The 15,924-nt window shown below is 47.7% G+C and overlaps 1 protein-coding gene across 1 annotated transcript; it reads left to right on the top strand.

The window, feature by feature from the left end:
• Positions 1–3,752: 3,752 nt before the first annotated feature.
• MRPS5 (mitochondrial ribosomal protein S5) lies at positions 3,753–12,330 on the top strand. The gene is made up of 11 exons (XM_078871843.1): positions 3,753–3,833; positions 4,876–5,010; positions 6,434–6,559; positions 7,867–8,100; positions 8,232–8,266; positions 8,510–8,600; positions 9,054–9,100; positions 9,548–9,605; positions 10,539–10,601; positions 11,359–11,495; positions 11,758–12,330. Exons 1-11 carry the CDS (start codon positions 3,779–3,781, stop codon positions 11,983–11,985), a joined length of 1,209 nt encoding a protein of 402 aa, XP_078727969.1. The 5' UTR covers positions 3,753–3,778; the 3' UTR covers positions 11,986–12,330.
• The last annotated feature ends 3,594 nt before the right edge of the window (positions 12,331–15,924 follow it).

Here is a 15,924-nt window from a genome sequence, read left to right on the forward strand (position 1 = left end):
TAGCTCATCGGATTCCTCTAGTATTAATGCATATTCTGATGTATGGTGAACTTTTTTCGCCACCGTACGTAGCCAACCGTGCTAATCGGAGGTTGACGGTCACACCAGTGTCTTCGATACGTCAATCTCATAAGCAATAATCAATCCACTATTGGATGCAGTAATCCCCCCACAACTCGAACTGATACGGTCGTTGAAGATGTCACGGCGGATACTTTAAGCACAGAGTCAGATGAAGCAGCCGCACTCAATTTTCGAGTTCACCACCTGATGAAGCTCAAAGCGATTTGAAAAGACTTAAGCCAGCGGCGAGAGGAGCTGTATCGATCAGAAATTGATCGATCAGAATTTGATCGATACCATGGCACGTACAAATAACGTCGTTGTACAATCTTGTCGGGTGGTGGAGGGTGAGTTTAAAAACAATTGGCAAGCTACCACGTGGCCTATCCAAAGACAAATATGGATCATAGTACTGTAACGCATTGCGGCTTAAACGTCCAATGGTAAGTGAAATTCTATGTTGATAATAATCGTGCAAATAAATAAATCAACAAAACCGCTTTAAATAGCAAATGTAACGTTTAGCTTCCTGAAATAGCACTTGTACATAATTGTTCCGGTGAAAGGGTTGACATTTGAGTATTTAAAGCACACCAGCACATCCTTTTCGCTTTAGACAAAAAAACCACGTGGCGCATGGCAAGGTGAAAACAAAAAAACGCAACATCAGTAGCACACAAGCGAAGAGACACGAGGTGGCGTGCACCTGAGGAAATGCGCCGAGTGAAATGTCATCCAAAAACCATCGGGCATTTTAAAACACAGGAAATCCTTTAACCTTGTTCAGGGTGCATGCAAGGATGTGAAATTATGTAATTTTTTAAAGTTTAAATGTAGAATTGTGCCATAGTGCCACGTTGATTTACAGATATAATTAAAGCCTATTTATATTCAGATGCATTTGCAAATGTCACCTTAAAGCTGGCTAAATGCCCTCCCTGTGAAGATATACAGCTGTAAAGTGTTGCATTGCATTTTTTTTGCTTGGTTGTAAATTCTAGATTTGAAGCTTTCGTGACTGCAAGGATTCATATTCTTAGGTTTTTTCGGTAAAGTCACGTAGGTAAAACATTAAAATTAATGAAAGTAAAATAAAATAAAAATCACGACGTTTCGGAGGCAACACAAGTCTCCGTCATCAGGTGGGACCGTCACAGCCAGATTTGCTGCATCATGGTGCAGCAAATCATTAATTTTAATGTTTTACCTACGTGACTTTACCGAAAAAACCTAAGAATATGCATGGTTGTAAATTCTCTGGGAACGTACTATGAAATCTGACACAAGACCCAGCTTACGTGATCTACTGTGGTTTTTAAACATATACTGTATGGCAGTGAGGGACAGCTGGTTCATTTTATTGCTGTGCACAATGGATGATTTCAATGCAGTGCAGTAATTAATAATTGCATAAACTAGTGAATTACTCGTGCGAGGACAGAAAGGCTTGTGTATGTTGACTGCCAGTTATATTTTTGCGTATGGCCGCAATATGTTCAGGAGTTAAGTGCTAATGTCGAGCTCTGCCTAGCAGTTTTTTTTTTATTATTTCACAAGAGGGATGGGTGCTTAATTCAATGACAAAAATACCCACGAGAAACACATTGCTCGAATTTCCTGTTGCCGTCATTGATCGTGTGACTGTGGCGCATCCATAACCGGCACGTGGATCGTGACAGGGCTTGCTTTACGAGGCAGAACAGATGCTGGAGTCATAAAGTGCTGTAGCATTTCATCAACATAATTACGTTAGGAACGATGCCAGGCTTCGAGCGCAGATGGCGAAGTGTTAGAAATCTACCTTTCAAATGATTCACTCCGAGGTGTAATTCGCACCCCCAGTTTCTTATGGCATCCGTTTTCAAGCAGCCTCCGTCTGGCATCGTCACACTCGATATCTATGGGCAATGCCTGTCCATTGTATGAGCATCATCATCAGCAGCAGCAGCCATGATTAATTCACTGCTGGATGAAGTCCTTCCCAAGTTGTCACCATCTCTCATGATCCTGCTATGGAATAATGGATTTGTACGCGTGTTGAACTTCTTTCGCACCGTACGTAGCCAACCGTGTTAATCGGAGATGTGATTTCATTGCTCCATCTCCTGGGTAGACGGAAACTCTTCGACACATTCCGTTCTTTGGCTGGCACGGATATTTCTCCACCACCGGTCATCGACCCTTGCATGAACGCCTCTGTAAACCATATAACAATTTACAGCCCTTTTACGTGAAGTTATTTGAAATTGCTGTCACCACTACCAACGTTTAAACCGATGTAAACAAATACAAATTGGGCAAAAGTAAGTTAATAAAAAACTAATAATACTAAAACGTTTCCAGCCTAATTAGAAGCATTTAGATCAAATATGGAAAGTAATGTTCAAGTATAGCACAGGCTGAAAATTCGATACCAACATTTAGATTCAAATCGCTGCTTCGTTGAAACAATACTATACTGCTTCGTTTAATTGCATGCTTCCTCAGACTATCATATGTTGATTAACTGTGACTAACCCAACCGCTAATAGGCATTGCATATTCTCAGATTAATGTATACGATTATATATTAAGGGCCGTCCATAAATGACGTCACGCACCTAGGGGGGGGGTCAGACATTTGTGACGATGTGTGACGAGGGGGGGGGGTGAGAAATGTGACGTCACATCAAAATGCGCAACTTTAAATATAGACAACACGTTCTACTTAATGAAATAGACTTTTCAATACATGTTTTCTCATACAACATCAGAGTGCAGCGCCACATTAAATACGCGCTACAATAACAATAGTTTAAAACGATTTGAAGCATGTTTTTTTTTTTGGGGGGGGGGCAGAGCTTTGTGACGTCATATTTGAGGGGAGGGGGGGTCTGACATCTTGTGACGCCGTGTGACGAAGGGGGGGGAGTCAGAAATCGTCAAAAATCGCGTGACGTCATTTATGGACGGCCCCTTAATGCCCCTCTGATATTCGCGCCTGATCGGCTCACAGGGATAACATCACCGTGGTCTCTTTAAGACCAACAACGGGAAGACTTCTTCACAATCCTGACATATCGCCTGATGAAGCTGGTTGTGGTAATCACCAGCGAAACGTCGTACTCAAATTGCAAACGTTGTGGGTTTTGTTGAAATGGCGGTGGGTTAACGACACATTCATATTGACACGATCTAACCCCCAACACCTTTATTATGAGCAATACATTAACCTTACCCCGAGCGGCTCCAATCCGCTCTCAATAATGAATTGTGCGCCTATACTTATCAGTTGTATGGAAACTAAACCGCGCCGCGAGTGGCTCCAATCCGCACTAGGGAATAAATTGTACATCCATACTTATCAGTTGTATGAAAACCAAACAACGTCCCTTGTGGCTCCTGTCTGCATTAGGGAATGTATTGCATAGCAATACTTATCAGTTGTATGGAAACTAACCCGTTCCCCCTAGTGGCTCCTATCCGCACTAGGGAATTAATTGTACATTGATACTGATCAGTTGTATGAAAACTAAACTACCCGTAGCGGCTCCTATCCACACTAGAGAATACAATGCACATCCATACTTATAAGTTGTATGAAAACTAAACAGTGCCCCCTAGCGGCTCCTATCCGCACTAGATAATTTACCGCGCGCATACCTATCCGCTCTATGGAAACCAAACGATGCCCCCTACCCGCACTAGGGAATGCAATCACGGCTCTGAGCTCAGCATGGCGGCCTCCTGGCGGCTGGGCTCGTGTCTGCTGAGGGCGGTCGCTCTGCGGGGTGAGTCGAAGTCGTCCTTCTTCACAGCCACTCCGCATCTCTTCCCTCCGAGTCTCTCGCTCTCCCCTCGCGGCCGAGGGAGAAGACGGCGCGGCCATCGTCAGTGGCAGCGGCTGCGGCCACCGAATAAGGCCTCTCCCTATCCGCGGGTCCCCCCCTTCTCATCCTCCACGCCTTCGTTTGACCCCTTGGCGTGCTGAATGATTCTAGATTTGCTGAATGATTGTAGACCTTGATACAGCAATCGTGCTGTGACGGTTCCACCTGAAGACGGAAGCTTGTGTTGCATCCGAAACGTCGTGATTTTTATTTTATTTTACTTTTTATTAATTTTTTACCTACGTGACTTTACCGAAAAAAAACCTAAGAATGTGCTGAATGATTTTAATTAAAATGAGACGCATTTGGAAAACAATTGTATCAATTCGCAGATGCGAAGGCTAGTTACGGAGCGTTATTGTTTCTGCGACTTGCGATGAAATGTTTGATAAACTCTTTTTGCATGCGAGGTGTTAAAGGTACCAGCAACGGCTTCATTCAGCAGTGGATTGATCACGGCTCATGATGACTAGCGATAGGCGTGTGGCCGACTGCTGCGGTGAACGCGTGTGTCGAGTGCCAGTCAAACGAGCTCCGCTTGTCCTGAGCCACTGGTGGAAATTCCACGTTCCTATGGCGGGAGACTGACCCCCCTCTTTTGACAATCACAGTTGACATCCCACCCAGCGAGCCGACTTGCAGTTGGAGATGCATTGGGACTCGTGGGGCATAGGGGGGCATGGGCTCTGAGTGCGAATTCAAACAGGGGTCCCCATTTCATTTCTTCCTCAAACAGGGGTCCCCATTTCATTTCTTCCTCAAACAGGGGTCCCCATTTCATTTCTTCCTCAAACAGGGGTCCCCATTTCATTCCTTGCATCAAGAGCCCATGCCAAACACGCGCTACACCACTATGGTAGCTCAGGGTTTTAAAAAATATATAAATTAACATTTGAATTGTCGTTCGTTAACATTGATTGCCATTTCATTGTTTCGTTCACAGAGGGCGTCTGTGCGGCTCAGCGATGCCCCAGGTCGCTCTTCTCCACCGTGACCCTGGGGACCCTGACCCCTCGGGGTGCAGCGGTTGCCCCCATCGTCACTCAGCCACGGCGTCACGGCAGCTTTTTCAACAAACGTGAGCGAGAGTTGCAGCAGCAGCAGCAGGGGACGACTGGTGTAGTTGTGGTCAATTCTAGATTTGAAGCTTTCGTGACTGCAAGGATTCATACTCTTAGTTCTTTCGGTACAGTCACGTAGGTAAAAAATGAAATTAAAATTAATAAAAATTAAATAATAAAATCACGACGTTTCGGAGGCAACACAAGTCTCCATCATCAGGTGGGACCGTCAGCCAGATTTGCTGCATCAAGTGAGGCAGGGATTCCAAGATGCAAGCTCTTAAATACAAGTTAAGGGGGAGGAGAGGGAGGAGGGGGAGCTTATCAGAATGTGGTAGCCAATGAATGGAACGTATCGGGAGGGGGCGGGGCTAAAAGAGAGCACGAGGTGCTCGTAGACGTCGACGTGTTTGTGCGCAAGTCCCTGTTGGTGCACATGATAACGTATTGGAAGGGGGGGGGCTAAAAGAGAGCACGGGGTGCACGAGTACGTGGACATGCCTGTTGGTGCACATGATAGAAGAGAACGAAAATGCCCATGTTTATACCAGTGTTGGCTGACAGTTGTGGTCAACCGGGGGAGGGTGGGGGGCCGAGAGGACTGAACATTATCTACGAGCTGTTATTGCAGTGCTTTCCTAAATTGACCTTGTGTTTATGCGAGAGCCCCGGCTCTAGGCATAAACATATTATAATGTAAACAAAAACTTTGCTCTTTTTCACCGGTGGTTTTGAAGGATGGTGGCAAGTGTGTTGTCTTGTTAAACTACGCCTTTAAAACTGAAAACTACTTACCTGCAGTACCTCTATTTATATGCACTATCGCAAAGTAATTTACGCCCCTCTGTCAATCATCGTGTTACTTAGTGTGGATTTGTCAACACATTTTGTAAACAGTACATGAAATTGTATGTATTTTCAATGCGCTGTTCATATTGTAACAAGCGTTTATACCAGTCTACAGAGTAGTGGGTATGGCAGTTTACAATTGTATCGTACGATCTAAAATTTAATAAGAGAAGATGGATCTTAAGTCACAGTACATATGGGTGTCAGGGCTTCCAATTACAGGAGACCATTTTTCCAATTGTATGTGACTAGGCTTCTTGTTATATGAATGGCTTTCTGGCGTGAAAAAACTGGGTATCCCTCTACGCGAGATTGGGTTTCTAGATGCAGATCACCACCTTTCTGACGTGTTTTCGAGTTGTACCGTGTGTTATCCAGCACACTGTCCGACATCATGCCCAACTACACGCCCTACAACACGAACACACATCATACAACTACGCAGCACCACCGCAAAACAACCTACGTAGTTGCAGATTACTAAGTTTGCAAGAGACCGGGTTTCTGACTGCGGGGTGACCAGGTTTCCGATTGCAAGACACTTTGCGTTGCCGCCGTTGTGGTTTCACGCTCTTGTCCGCTGGGGTGCAGTGACGGCTGACGAGCTGTGGAAAGGCGTCGTGGCCAATTCGGGGTCGGCGATGCGCAAGGGTCGAGGAAAGAGGGCTAAGCGCAAGTTCAAGAAGAACCTCAACTTTGGACAGACCATCGGGGAAGGTATGCAGTGACTCGCTCGTGCACCGGTGTGTCGCGCTTGCGCGCCATGGGAGCATTGCCACAGCGTTCATAGTTGGGCGCCGCGGTTGCGAGATGTTAACCACCTCGCCTGGTTATGTAGAAGTTCGTGGGTTCATTCCTAACCCCGACTCTTGTATATTTGTGGAGTTTGCGTGGATTTTTCTCTGGGTCCTCCGATTTTTCCCTCCCAATTTGGAATCAACATGCGTTTAGAGTATTTGGTTGCTATAAATATCCAGGTGATAAGCCACTTCATTGAGCTATAATTCATGGCCATGTCACTACGGTCAATACACTGTTGGATGAAGGCCTCTGCAAACCGCCACCATCTCAAATGACCCACGTGACGGACGTGGTGTGAGGAGGGACTTAATTCAGCAGTGGATTGAGAAATGGCAGTAAATTATACATCATTTCATTTGTTAAGTTATTGAGCCAGCTGGCCAGGATTGGGCAAAACCTAGCCCACTTTTTACCCAGGCAACTGGAGAGCACAGACTTAAGTGTTACTAACCTAACATTACAACAAAGAATAACATTTAAGAATCACAGTAAAGAGAAACGTATACATTATCATTATCAGCCACTGCTGGATGAAAACCTCCCCAAGCCATCGCCATATTTCATGAACCTGCAATGCGATATTCCACCTAGCACCGGCACATGACCTGATTTCATCACTTCATCTCTTTAGCAGATGATCCACAGGATTACAACTGTCAGAAGGGACGGTCGGAGACCGTTGTTCATGTGCTACTTTGTTTTCATTATTTTGTTGTCCTTTCCCCAATTTTATTCCAATTGTGCTATTGTCAGCATGTCATACGATTAAGTATCCCTGAGGAACTCTCGCAGTAAGCACTGCATCATCCTGTTTGTTAAACAATTGTCTGATAAAGGAGATCACAACTGGTACTTCTGAGATCCGTTCAAGTGATTTTTTGTAATCCAAACAGGAGGGGGCGCTGCACTTATCCACATCTCTTTAAAATTAAAATATTTCATCTGGGAAAACGCTTGGTGTGGAACATCTTCCGTGCAGGGATGTCTAGGGTGTCAATTGACACACACACATAGCGCACGCCCTACGATTCGGGTAATGTTTTTCGCTCACATTGCAGTCAATTTATGCATACTTAAATTTTCAGAGCCGGCGTTTCGTTGAACGAATTGCAAAACTTTATTTTGGTTTCTCCTCGATGAGCTGTCACCTGGTTGCGAGTCAACTATGACGGGTCAATGAAACGAGTGCCGAACGATTGAAAGAACGAGCGATTTGATCGCAGGTCAGGGCGGCTTCTTGTGGCCGGGCCTGAACATGCCGATCCGTCTGGAGGACGGCGTCCAGAAGCCGAGTCGGCGCAGCGCGGCGGAGCAGCTGGAGATGCAGGCCAACATGCTCCTCAAGCGGGACGAGTGGGACAAGAAGAAGCGCTTCCGCGTGAAGACGGAGCGTGGCTGGTCCGGACGCAACTGGGGTGGCATCAGCCTCGGCCCACCCGATCCCAGCCCCAACGGAGGTGGGTGGTGGTGGTGGTGGTGGTGATGATGGGGGGGTTCGAAAGAGTTGTGTATGAGAATGACTGTTAAAAACTCTTCCCGTGTTTGAGATCCTAACGTTTCCTTTTGAATGTCTTTTTTTTCTTTTCAGACACTTACGAAGACTTTGATTCCAGGGTTATCGAGGTGAGTTCTTTGCATAACGCTGCACCCTGCAGTCCGTCGTCTGGAACTCCCATCTCCTAGCTGTTGACTCCCTGCCTCTCTTCAAGCTCTCAATACCTTCTTTATTTCTTTTGCCTGTGATGGCCTCTTTCTGCCTATAAAGTAACATGGCCTATTGGTTCCATGTCTTGGGATTCCCACCGTTTGTGTGTGTGTGCGCGCGTGTGCATATCTCTGCGTGTGCATCTCTGTGTGCTTGCGTAGGTGAGAAACGTGTTTCACATGACGGGCAAGGAAGGGCGCAAGAAGTCGTGCCGGGCTCTCGTGGTCGTAGGCAACAAGAAGGGCGCAGCTGGTACGTTCTGACGGCAACACACAAGATAAAGATCCCATAGGTAGCCTTTAACTTGAGTTGGGAAAGTGCTGTTGGCGACCACCGATGGAGGCTAACACGGCACACAAGAGGGGTGGTGTGACTAGCACCACGCCCGGTCGCCTTTGTCCCTGCAGTGCTAATGTTTACACAGCACCAGGTCCTCATTTAAGGCTTGAGTCCATCTAGGGTAAGCACTGGACCGGTTCAGATAGTCGACACCGACGTTGGCCGTGAGCGGGAATCTTAACTCGGGTCGCTTGGTTCTTCGTGCAGGGTGCCAATCACCGTGCCACCGCTGCCCACAAAGATGCACGCGCACGCGCCCGTCATCACAGAGCAGCACAACAGCCACACTCGCACTGGGTGTTCGTGCCCAACGGCTCGCCATGGTGGATTGTTACTCGCAGCATTCTAAAATGTTTTCCTCTGCAGGGTTCGCGATCGGAAAAGCTCCGGAAAGGACAGCGGCGCTGAGAAAGGTAAAACGGGTGGAATGCTGGGAGAATGAGTGAGTGGACGAGTGAGTTGCTGCATGGGTGATTTGAGCGGGTGGGTGAATGGGTGAGTAAGTGGTCGCTGGGATACGATTAACACTCCCCCCCCCCCAAGTTGTTTTTGACTGGTATCTGGTATGTACCTGACAGGTAACGATGCATAGATTAATCAAATTGATTCTAATTTTCGCAAATTGGTATGCTCACGTCACTTGAAGGCTTACTGGGTCGGACAAAACGGTAGAAGCGAGTCGAAAACTAACGAGGCGGTAAAAACCAAGGCGGATTGAGAGGATGCATTGGCGACCACCGATTTGTCTCAAATCACCGCATCCCTGGGGAGGAGTATCTTTGCATGCGTTGCGTTACGAGCTCGCTTGCTCGCTCGCCCGATTCACCGAAGCACTCCTCACCACCGTGTCCCTTGTGCAGGCGAAGAACATGGCGATCCACTACCTCTATTTCATCGAGCGCTACAACGACCACACAGGTAAGGCCACGCGCCTCGTTGGTATGCATGAACGTACGATAGTATGTTAGTACGTATGTTGAACTTCTTTTGCACCGTACGTAGCCGACCGTTCTAATCGGAGGCGCTCGTCAAGAGAACAACGCAACCCCAGCTGCAGTGCCACGATTTTGAATGCTACGTTTAAGGCGCTTTAAGCGAGTTTTCTAATTGGTGAAGCGTCCAAAACTATTGTCAGACATCACAACACACCCACAGCCTCGGTGTGTATCGAACATAATTAATAATGCCTTCATTTATCCGGAAACACCTCTCCCGAGTCCCAAGACTCTTATTTCATTGAGGATGTTTGGCCAATTTTCACCAACTAGTATTTTTGACACGTGGTAGAAAAACGGGGGGTAGCCGGAGCAAACCCGCTCGCACGAGGGGGGTAAAGTTTTTGCACAGATGGATTCGTGAGTCTGTTGCCCGAATGCCACGTCAGAGCCCCACGTCTATAACACCTGGTATTCCCTGGCAAGTCTCTCACCCAAACATAATTACCTGTACAAGATGGGAGCCGTTCGTTTCTTCGGTTGTGTTTACAACACTTTATGTAGCAAGGGGGCACGTGGAAGGTGGTCAAGTATGAACAAAACGTTAGCGGCGTAAAGCTGCGTCGCTGTTCGGGACTCGCCCTGAAGGATACCAGCCACGTTAATAAAAAGCTTTGCCCGTTTCCTCCCTATCCAAAGCTTCCCCCACCCCTCACCGTGGTTTCACCGCAGCCTAACGTGCCTTACTGCGTAGCGCCACGCTCCGCGGCATGATATTTCTCTCTTGTTGTTCACACGCTGCCCACCGTCACTGCCTCGTTGTGCAAGTTGATTGCTGCACGTTGTGGTGGTGGTGGTGATGTCGTCGTTGTTGTCATTTTGAGTCGAGCGTTTGACCCGTCCGTCTGTGCTGCAGTTTACGAAAACTTCAACACGACGTACCGACACACGGCCATCACGGTGAAGAAAATGCCGCGCGGTACGACACCGGTTCCTGTGTGCGCGTACATTTTTGTGTGTGTGTGTGTGTCTGTGAATGTTAGTGGGGAGCGGTGGAGCAGTGGTTAGTGCGCTGCGCTACGAACCTGGCAGAGACACGAGATCAATTCCCGCTCACGGCCACCAACACCACTGACTTATCTGAATTGGTCCTGGGCCTCGCCTAGGTCGACTCAGCCCCAATTGTGTAGCTGGTGCAGGCGGTCAGGCGTGGTGCTGGCCACCCACGCCCTCATGTGACGTTCCGGCCTTCATAGGTATTGCTCGCTAAGAGCACTTGCCCCAGCAGTCTGTTCAGGCTATACGGGGGGATCTTTGTCTTTATCTGTGAATGGGAGAAGGGTATTGTATTGTAGGAGATTAATTAGCAAAATAACCAATGACCAAATCACCCGGAATGCACTCCAATCTCGTTAGATCCGTGACCAAATCCCAAACCAGGATTGATCCTGAACACTGCTTGCACGGGTGACCACCATGCCTAGCAGGTTGTCGTAGGCTGCTGCGGGGCCTACGTTACAGGCAGCAGAGGTCAGTGCGGCCAAATCCTTTGCCGTGTTGTACGTCTATGCTGGTCCAGTAACCTCTAGGAGCCGCAGCACGGCATGGAGGGACAGCCTCATCCAGCAGTGCATCGGCTGCTGTGCGCGTAACGGGGCGGGGTGAGTGGCATGGGGGGGGGAGCTGTCAGCTGTCGACGTTGGCTGTGACACGTACCCATTCTCCCGGTCGAGCAGGCCAAGGGCTGCACTGCCACCGCGCCATCATCACCATGTGCCGCCTCATCGGCATCGAGGACATGTACGCCAAGGTCACCGGCTCCGTCAACCTCATCAACATGACCAAAGCCTTCTTCCTGGGCCTCACCACGCAGGTGGGAGCACTGCGCCGTGACGGTGTGGGGCGACGATGGCAAGCGGTGCTGGTGGCGGCCGTTGTGGTATCGGAGGCGGTGGTAGCGATCGTGGTGGGTGTGGCAGCGATGGTGGTGATAGTTGTTGCGTTGGAGATGGTGGTCGTGGAAATTGGGGATGTTGGTCGTGGAAATTGTGGACGGTGGTGGTGGCTTTTCACGTGAAAATGTATGTATTGACGGTGACGACTCCGCCGACGATACGCGGTGTGCCCCCGTGCAGGAGACGCACCAGCAGGCCGCCGACCGCAGCGGCCTGCACGTGGTGGAGCTCCGCGACGAGACGGGGCCGCTGCCCGTGGTGGTGGCGTCGCCCCGCACGCCCGTGTCCACCACGCCCCTGGAGGAGGACGCCGTGTCGCTGGTGCCGCCCGACTGGAACGACGTGAAGAGGGCGCACGGGCTCGGCCGGTCCAAGTGGAGCGGCGTGAAGCGCACGGTCGCCTTCTGAGAGTCTCGCGGCCATCGTACTCCGACACCTTCCGAGAGCCACGGTGCATACAAAGGGGATACACTCAAAGATCCGCACAGATGCGTTCCCGTGGCTCCTTGGCATCGCCATCACAAAGGCGCGTACGGAAAACACTGCTGGAAAATGTCGAGTTGGCGATCGTCGCAGGATATCCCACGATCTAACGTCGTCGTCGTCGTTACGCGTCGGATAAAGCAGTCGAGTTACGTGACGGCGTGATGATCGGTGCTTGTGCTTAACGCGTGCAGATTTTATATTGAGAAATGTACATTTTGGACACGATGCTTGTATCACGGTGCACCTAAATAAAGAATGTGAAACTTACTCGGTTCAAATGTCCAGCATTGGTATGTTGTGCATTGTGTGCAGGGTGTTATTGGATACGTCACATTACGACATTTATTTTTTACTCTAGATTTGAAGTTTTCGTTACTACACGGATCCATACTCTTTGGTTTTTTCGGTAAAGTCACGTAGGTGAAAACTAAATAAAAATAAAACAACAAAATTTAATTGGGGTAAGAATTCCAGAGCGAGCAGGGGTTGGCTCTCTTGCAAGAGTTATTGACCTGGAATCGCCCAAACCTTTAAAGGTAATAAAACGAAAGTATAATGGTGAAGCCAATAGAAACTGGAGCCACAAAACAACTAGCGTCCGTTCGTGTCTCAATCCACTTTTCCTGGTGAGGGTCGTGGCAGCATCATGTTGAGTAGTGGTGGTCCAGACCTTGACTCCAGCACTTCTACACTATACACTACTACACTACATTACTACACCATACACTACAACACAGCATTACTGTACACTACACTACACAACATTACTATACACTACACTATACATTACTACACTACACTGTACACTACATTACTATCCATAGGGACGTGCGGGCAGGGGAGGCAGAGCCTCGCCTGTCATACTCCAATGAAAATAGCTGTTACGAAAACTAAAAAAAAAAGAATTATCAAATTAAATAAACATTACGATTTTTCCACTGATCTGTGTTATAAATATAATTTCTGTACGATTCAAATCATTTTTATAGTCAAAATCGCCAAATTTGCGGAGCTCCGCTGCAAATCCAGGAAGAGACGAGAAGTGAGGCAGCGACGAGCTCAGCCTCCCCTCTGATTGCGCAACCCCTCAGTAACTGGATGGAGCGCGAGCAATAAGCGCGTGCCTGTTACTATCTCAGTATGTCACCAATGTAATGTTTGTAGACCCCTCGTCTTCCACACTTCAGGTAACTTACTTCACGTGTGTGTATAAAGATATTTAGGCTCGCTGGTCTCGTCATGGAACTGCAATGAAAAAGCACCAGGCGAGGCAGCTATCACATCTGCCTCACTGAGGGGGGCGTGTCTAACACGCCCCCCTCAGTGAGGACACGCCCCCTCAGTGTGTGAATCTGGCTCTGATACTATCCAGTGCCTCCCCAGCCATTGACCTTACCGCACGTCACTGTTGCACAGTCTCGTTCTTCCTGGGGAATTCCCAGGCCAGCCGAGCGTGTCCTGGGCCGGCCCTAATGTAAAACACTGCGCAGACTTAGCTCAATATTCCAGAAAATATATTTCCCTTCGTGAAAGTTCGCTGGGGCAAATTCCTTTCAAAATCGTTTAAAGCGCGGCAGTTGAGTTAGAGAAAAATTAACCCGTAAAAACTAAGTTTTTCACTATAAATTCTTTATATGCGTGGCGGCTAGAGTCCTCTCGTCCTCTGGCTTGAGATGGCTGCCACCTATGGGTCAGATGATTGCATTGCACCATTAAGCAATTGGTAATTAAATATAATATTTTTGTCCTAAAAAGTGTAAAAAAAAATTAATTGTCACGCACAACGAGTCTGTGTGGAAAATGTCAGCTCGATTGGATCACGGGAAGTGGGTTAAAAAACGACCGAAAGATTTGCACGGTCGTAAGCAAGCAAGCGAACTTAATATAAAGGATTTAAAAAGTGAAACGGATCTCGGCTGATTATTGATCGCAAGGATTTTTGTGTCGTTGGTGTTCGCTTTGGACGTTGTCGGACGCGAGATGGCGACACGGGGCCACGCGTGAAACAACTGAAAATGAATTGTAATTGGACAGCGAGCGGGGTGGTGTTTTTTTAAAATAAAAATGCGCGGCTCAAACGTTGGCAACTTAATTCCTTACGCGACGTACGTTTCCAAAGCAGAAGCGCTTGCGTGATGTCCTCCAGCACAAATCTGATTACAAATAAGACGCACTATCCCCCCCCCCCCCACCCCGTATATTAAATCAAAAGTTGGTTGTGGAGATTCGAAGCTTTCGTGACTGCAATGATTCATACTCTTAGGTTTTTTCGGTAAAGTCACGTAGGTGAAAAAAAAGATAAATAATGAAAATAATAGAATAAATAATAGAACTAAAATAATAAATCACGACGTTTCGGAGGCAACACAAGCTTCCGTCTTCAGGTGGAACCGTCATATCACGATTTCTTGATACAGCAATCGTGCTGTGACGATTGCTTGATACAGCAATCGTGCTGTGACGATTCCACCTGAAGACGGAATTCTTGTGTTGCCTCCGAAACGTGATTTATTATTTTAGTTCTATTATTTCTTCCATTATTTTTATTATTTATCTTTTTTTTTACCTACGTGACTTTACCGAAAAAACCTAAGAGGTTGTTCGTGGTGTTTGTGTACTCTCGTCTTGTACGTGGTGTTTGTGTACTCTCGCCCTGTTCGTGGAGTTTGTGCACTCGCCTTGTTCGGAATGGGTTTCCTCCGCGGGTTTTTAGCTGGTTTCCTTCCATGGCTAAAAAAAAAATTGACAGCAACTGGCACTGGCTGCATATGCCGCTGCCGAAACGTGACCTGCAATATTTATTTTGGGATTATGTACACAACAGCGCCTCCTCCTGCACCAAAAAAATTGGTAAGACTACTAAAACAGATTGCTAAGACTCGGCCAAGCCTGGGATAAACACGTTGTCAGAATAATAATAGTAATAAATATATACGTGGACACGTGGGCCCCTCTCTCGGATATCGAACCGATGTGCTCGTCACCCACCCCACGGCGGACACGTTGAAGAATTTCGACGTTCAGAGGGCGGATGCGCGAGTTTCCACCTCTCCGGGTGTCACCCGGGGACACGTTGAAAAGGTGCCTTTTGTGTTGGAAATGTGCCTTTTGTGTTCGAAAAGGCAGCAATAGTTTTTTTGTTACCGAGATCCGCTCACCGCCGTTCCTGCTGTGTTGCACTCGGCTGGTCTGGCACTGCACAGTTCTGATGGCAGACCCAGGCAGACCCAGAATCAAGTGTCGATTTGGTCTCTGCATTGCCACGTGTGCGCAGGTATTCGCGCGCATTTTTATCGACCGAGCGCAAAGTGCTCTATAATTATGATTACCTAATAGTTGGGTGATCCCTTAAAATCTTAAATGGTCTCGCCCCGCTTTGCGTTCAGGGCGGATGCTGCAGAGAGGTGCGTGGTGATTCAAGTTCGCGTGTGCTTTGCTGAGAATGCAAGATACTTGCAGAAGGAGCCTGAAGTCTCATTCCCAACAGTGATCCTGGTCACTGAATTGGCGAAAGTAAAACACAATAACAGCAATACAAATGTTTTAATATTGCAAGCAGTAAAAGCAATGTTATAGAGACCGTGTGGTTGATATAGTGGGTGTGTGATTGATGCACACATTGGGTAGGTGATATAATGGGTGAGAGAGTGTGTGATAGAGCAGGTTGGGTGATATAGTGGGTTACATGATGCGTGGGTGTTGAGTGGGAATGTGGGTGATACAGCGGGTGTGTGATAGAGTGTGTGGACAGAGAGTGGGGCTGGGGGCTGGTATCGGCAAAGCTGCGTGCTGCTAGGAGAGTAGATGTGTGTGTGTTAGTGTAAGGGGGTGTTGAGAGTGTGCGTGGGTGGTGATCGAGTG

The sequence above is a fragment of the Lampetra fluviatilis genome, chromosome 33 (genome assembly GCF_964198595.1).
Source record: "Lampetra fluviatilis chromosome 33, kcLamFluv1.1, whole genome shotgun sequence".
NCBI lineage: Eukaryota > Metazoa > Chordata > Hyperoartia > Petromyzontiformes > Petromyzontidae > Lampetra > Lampetra fluviatilis.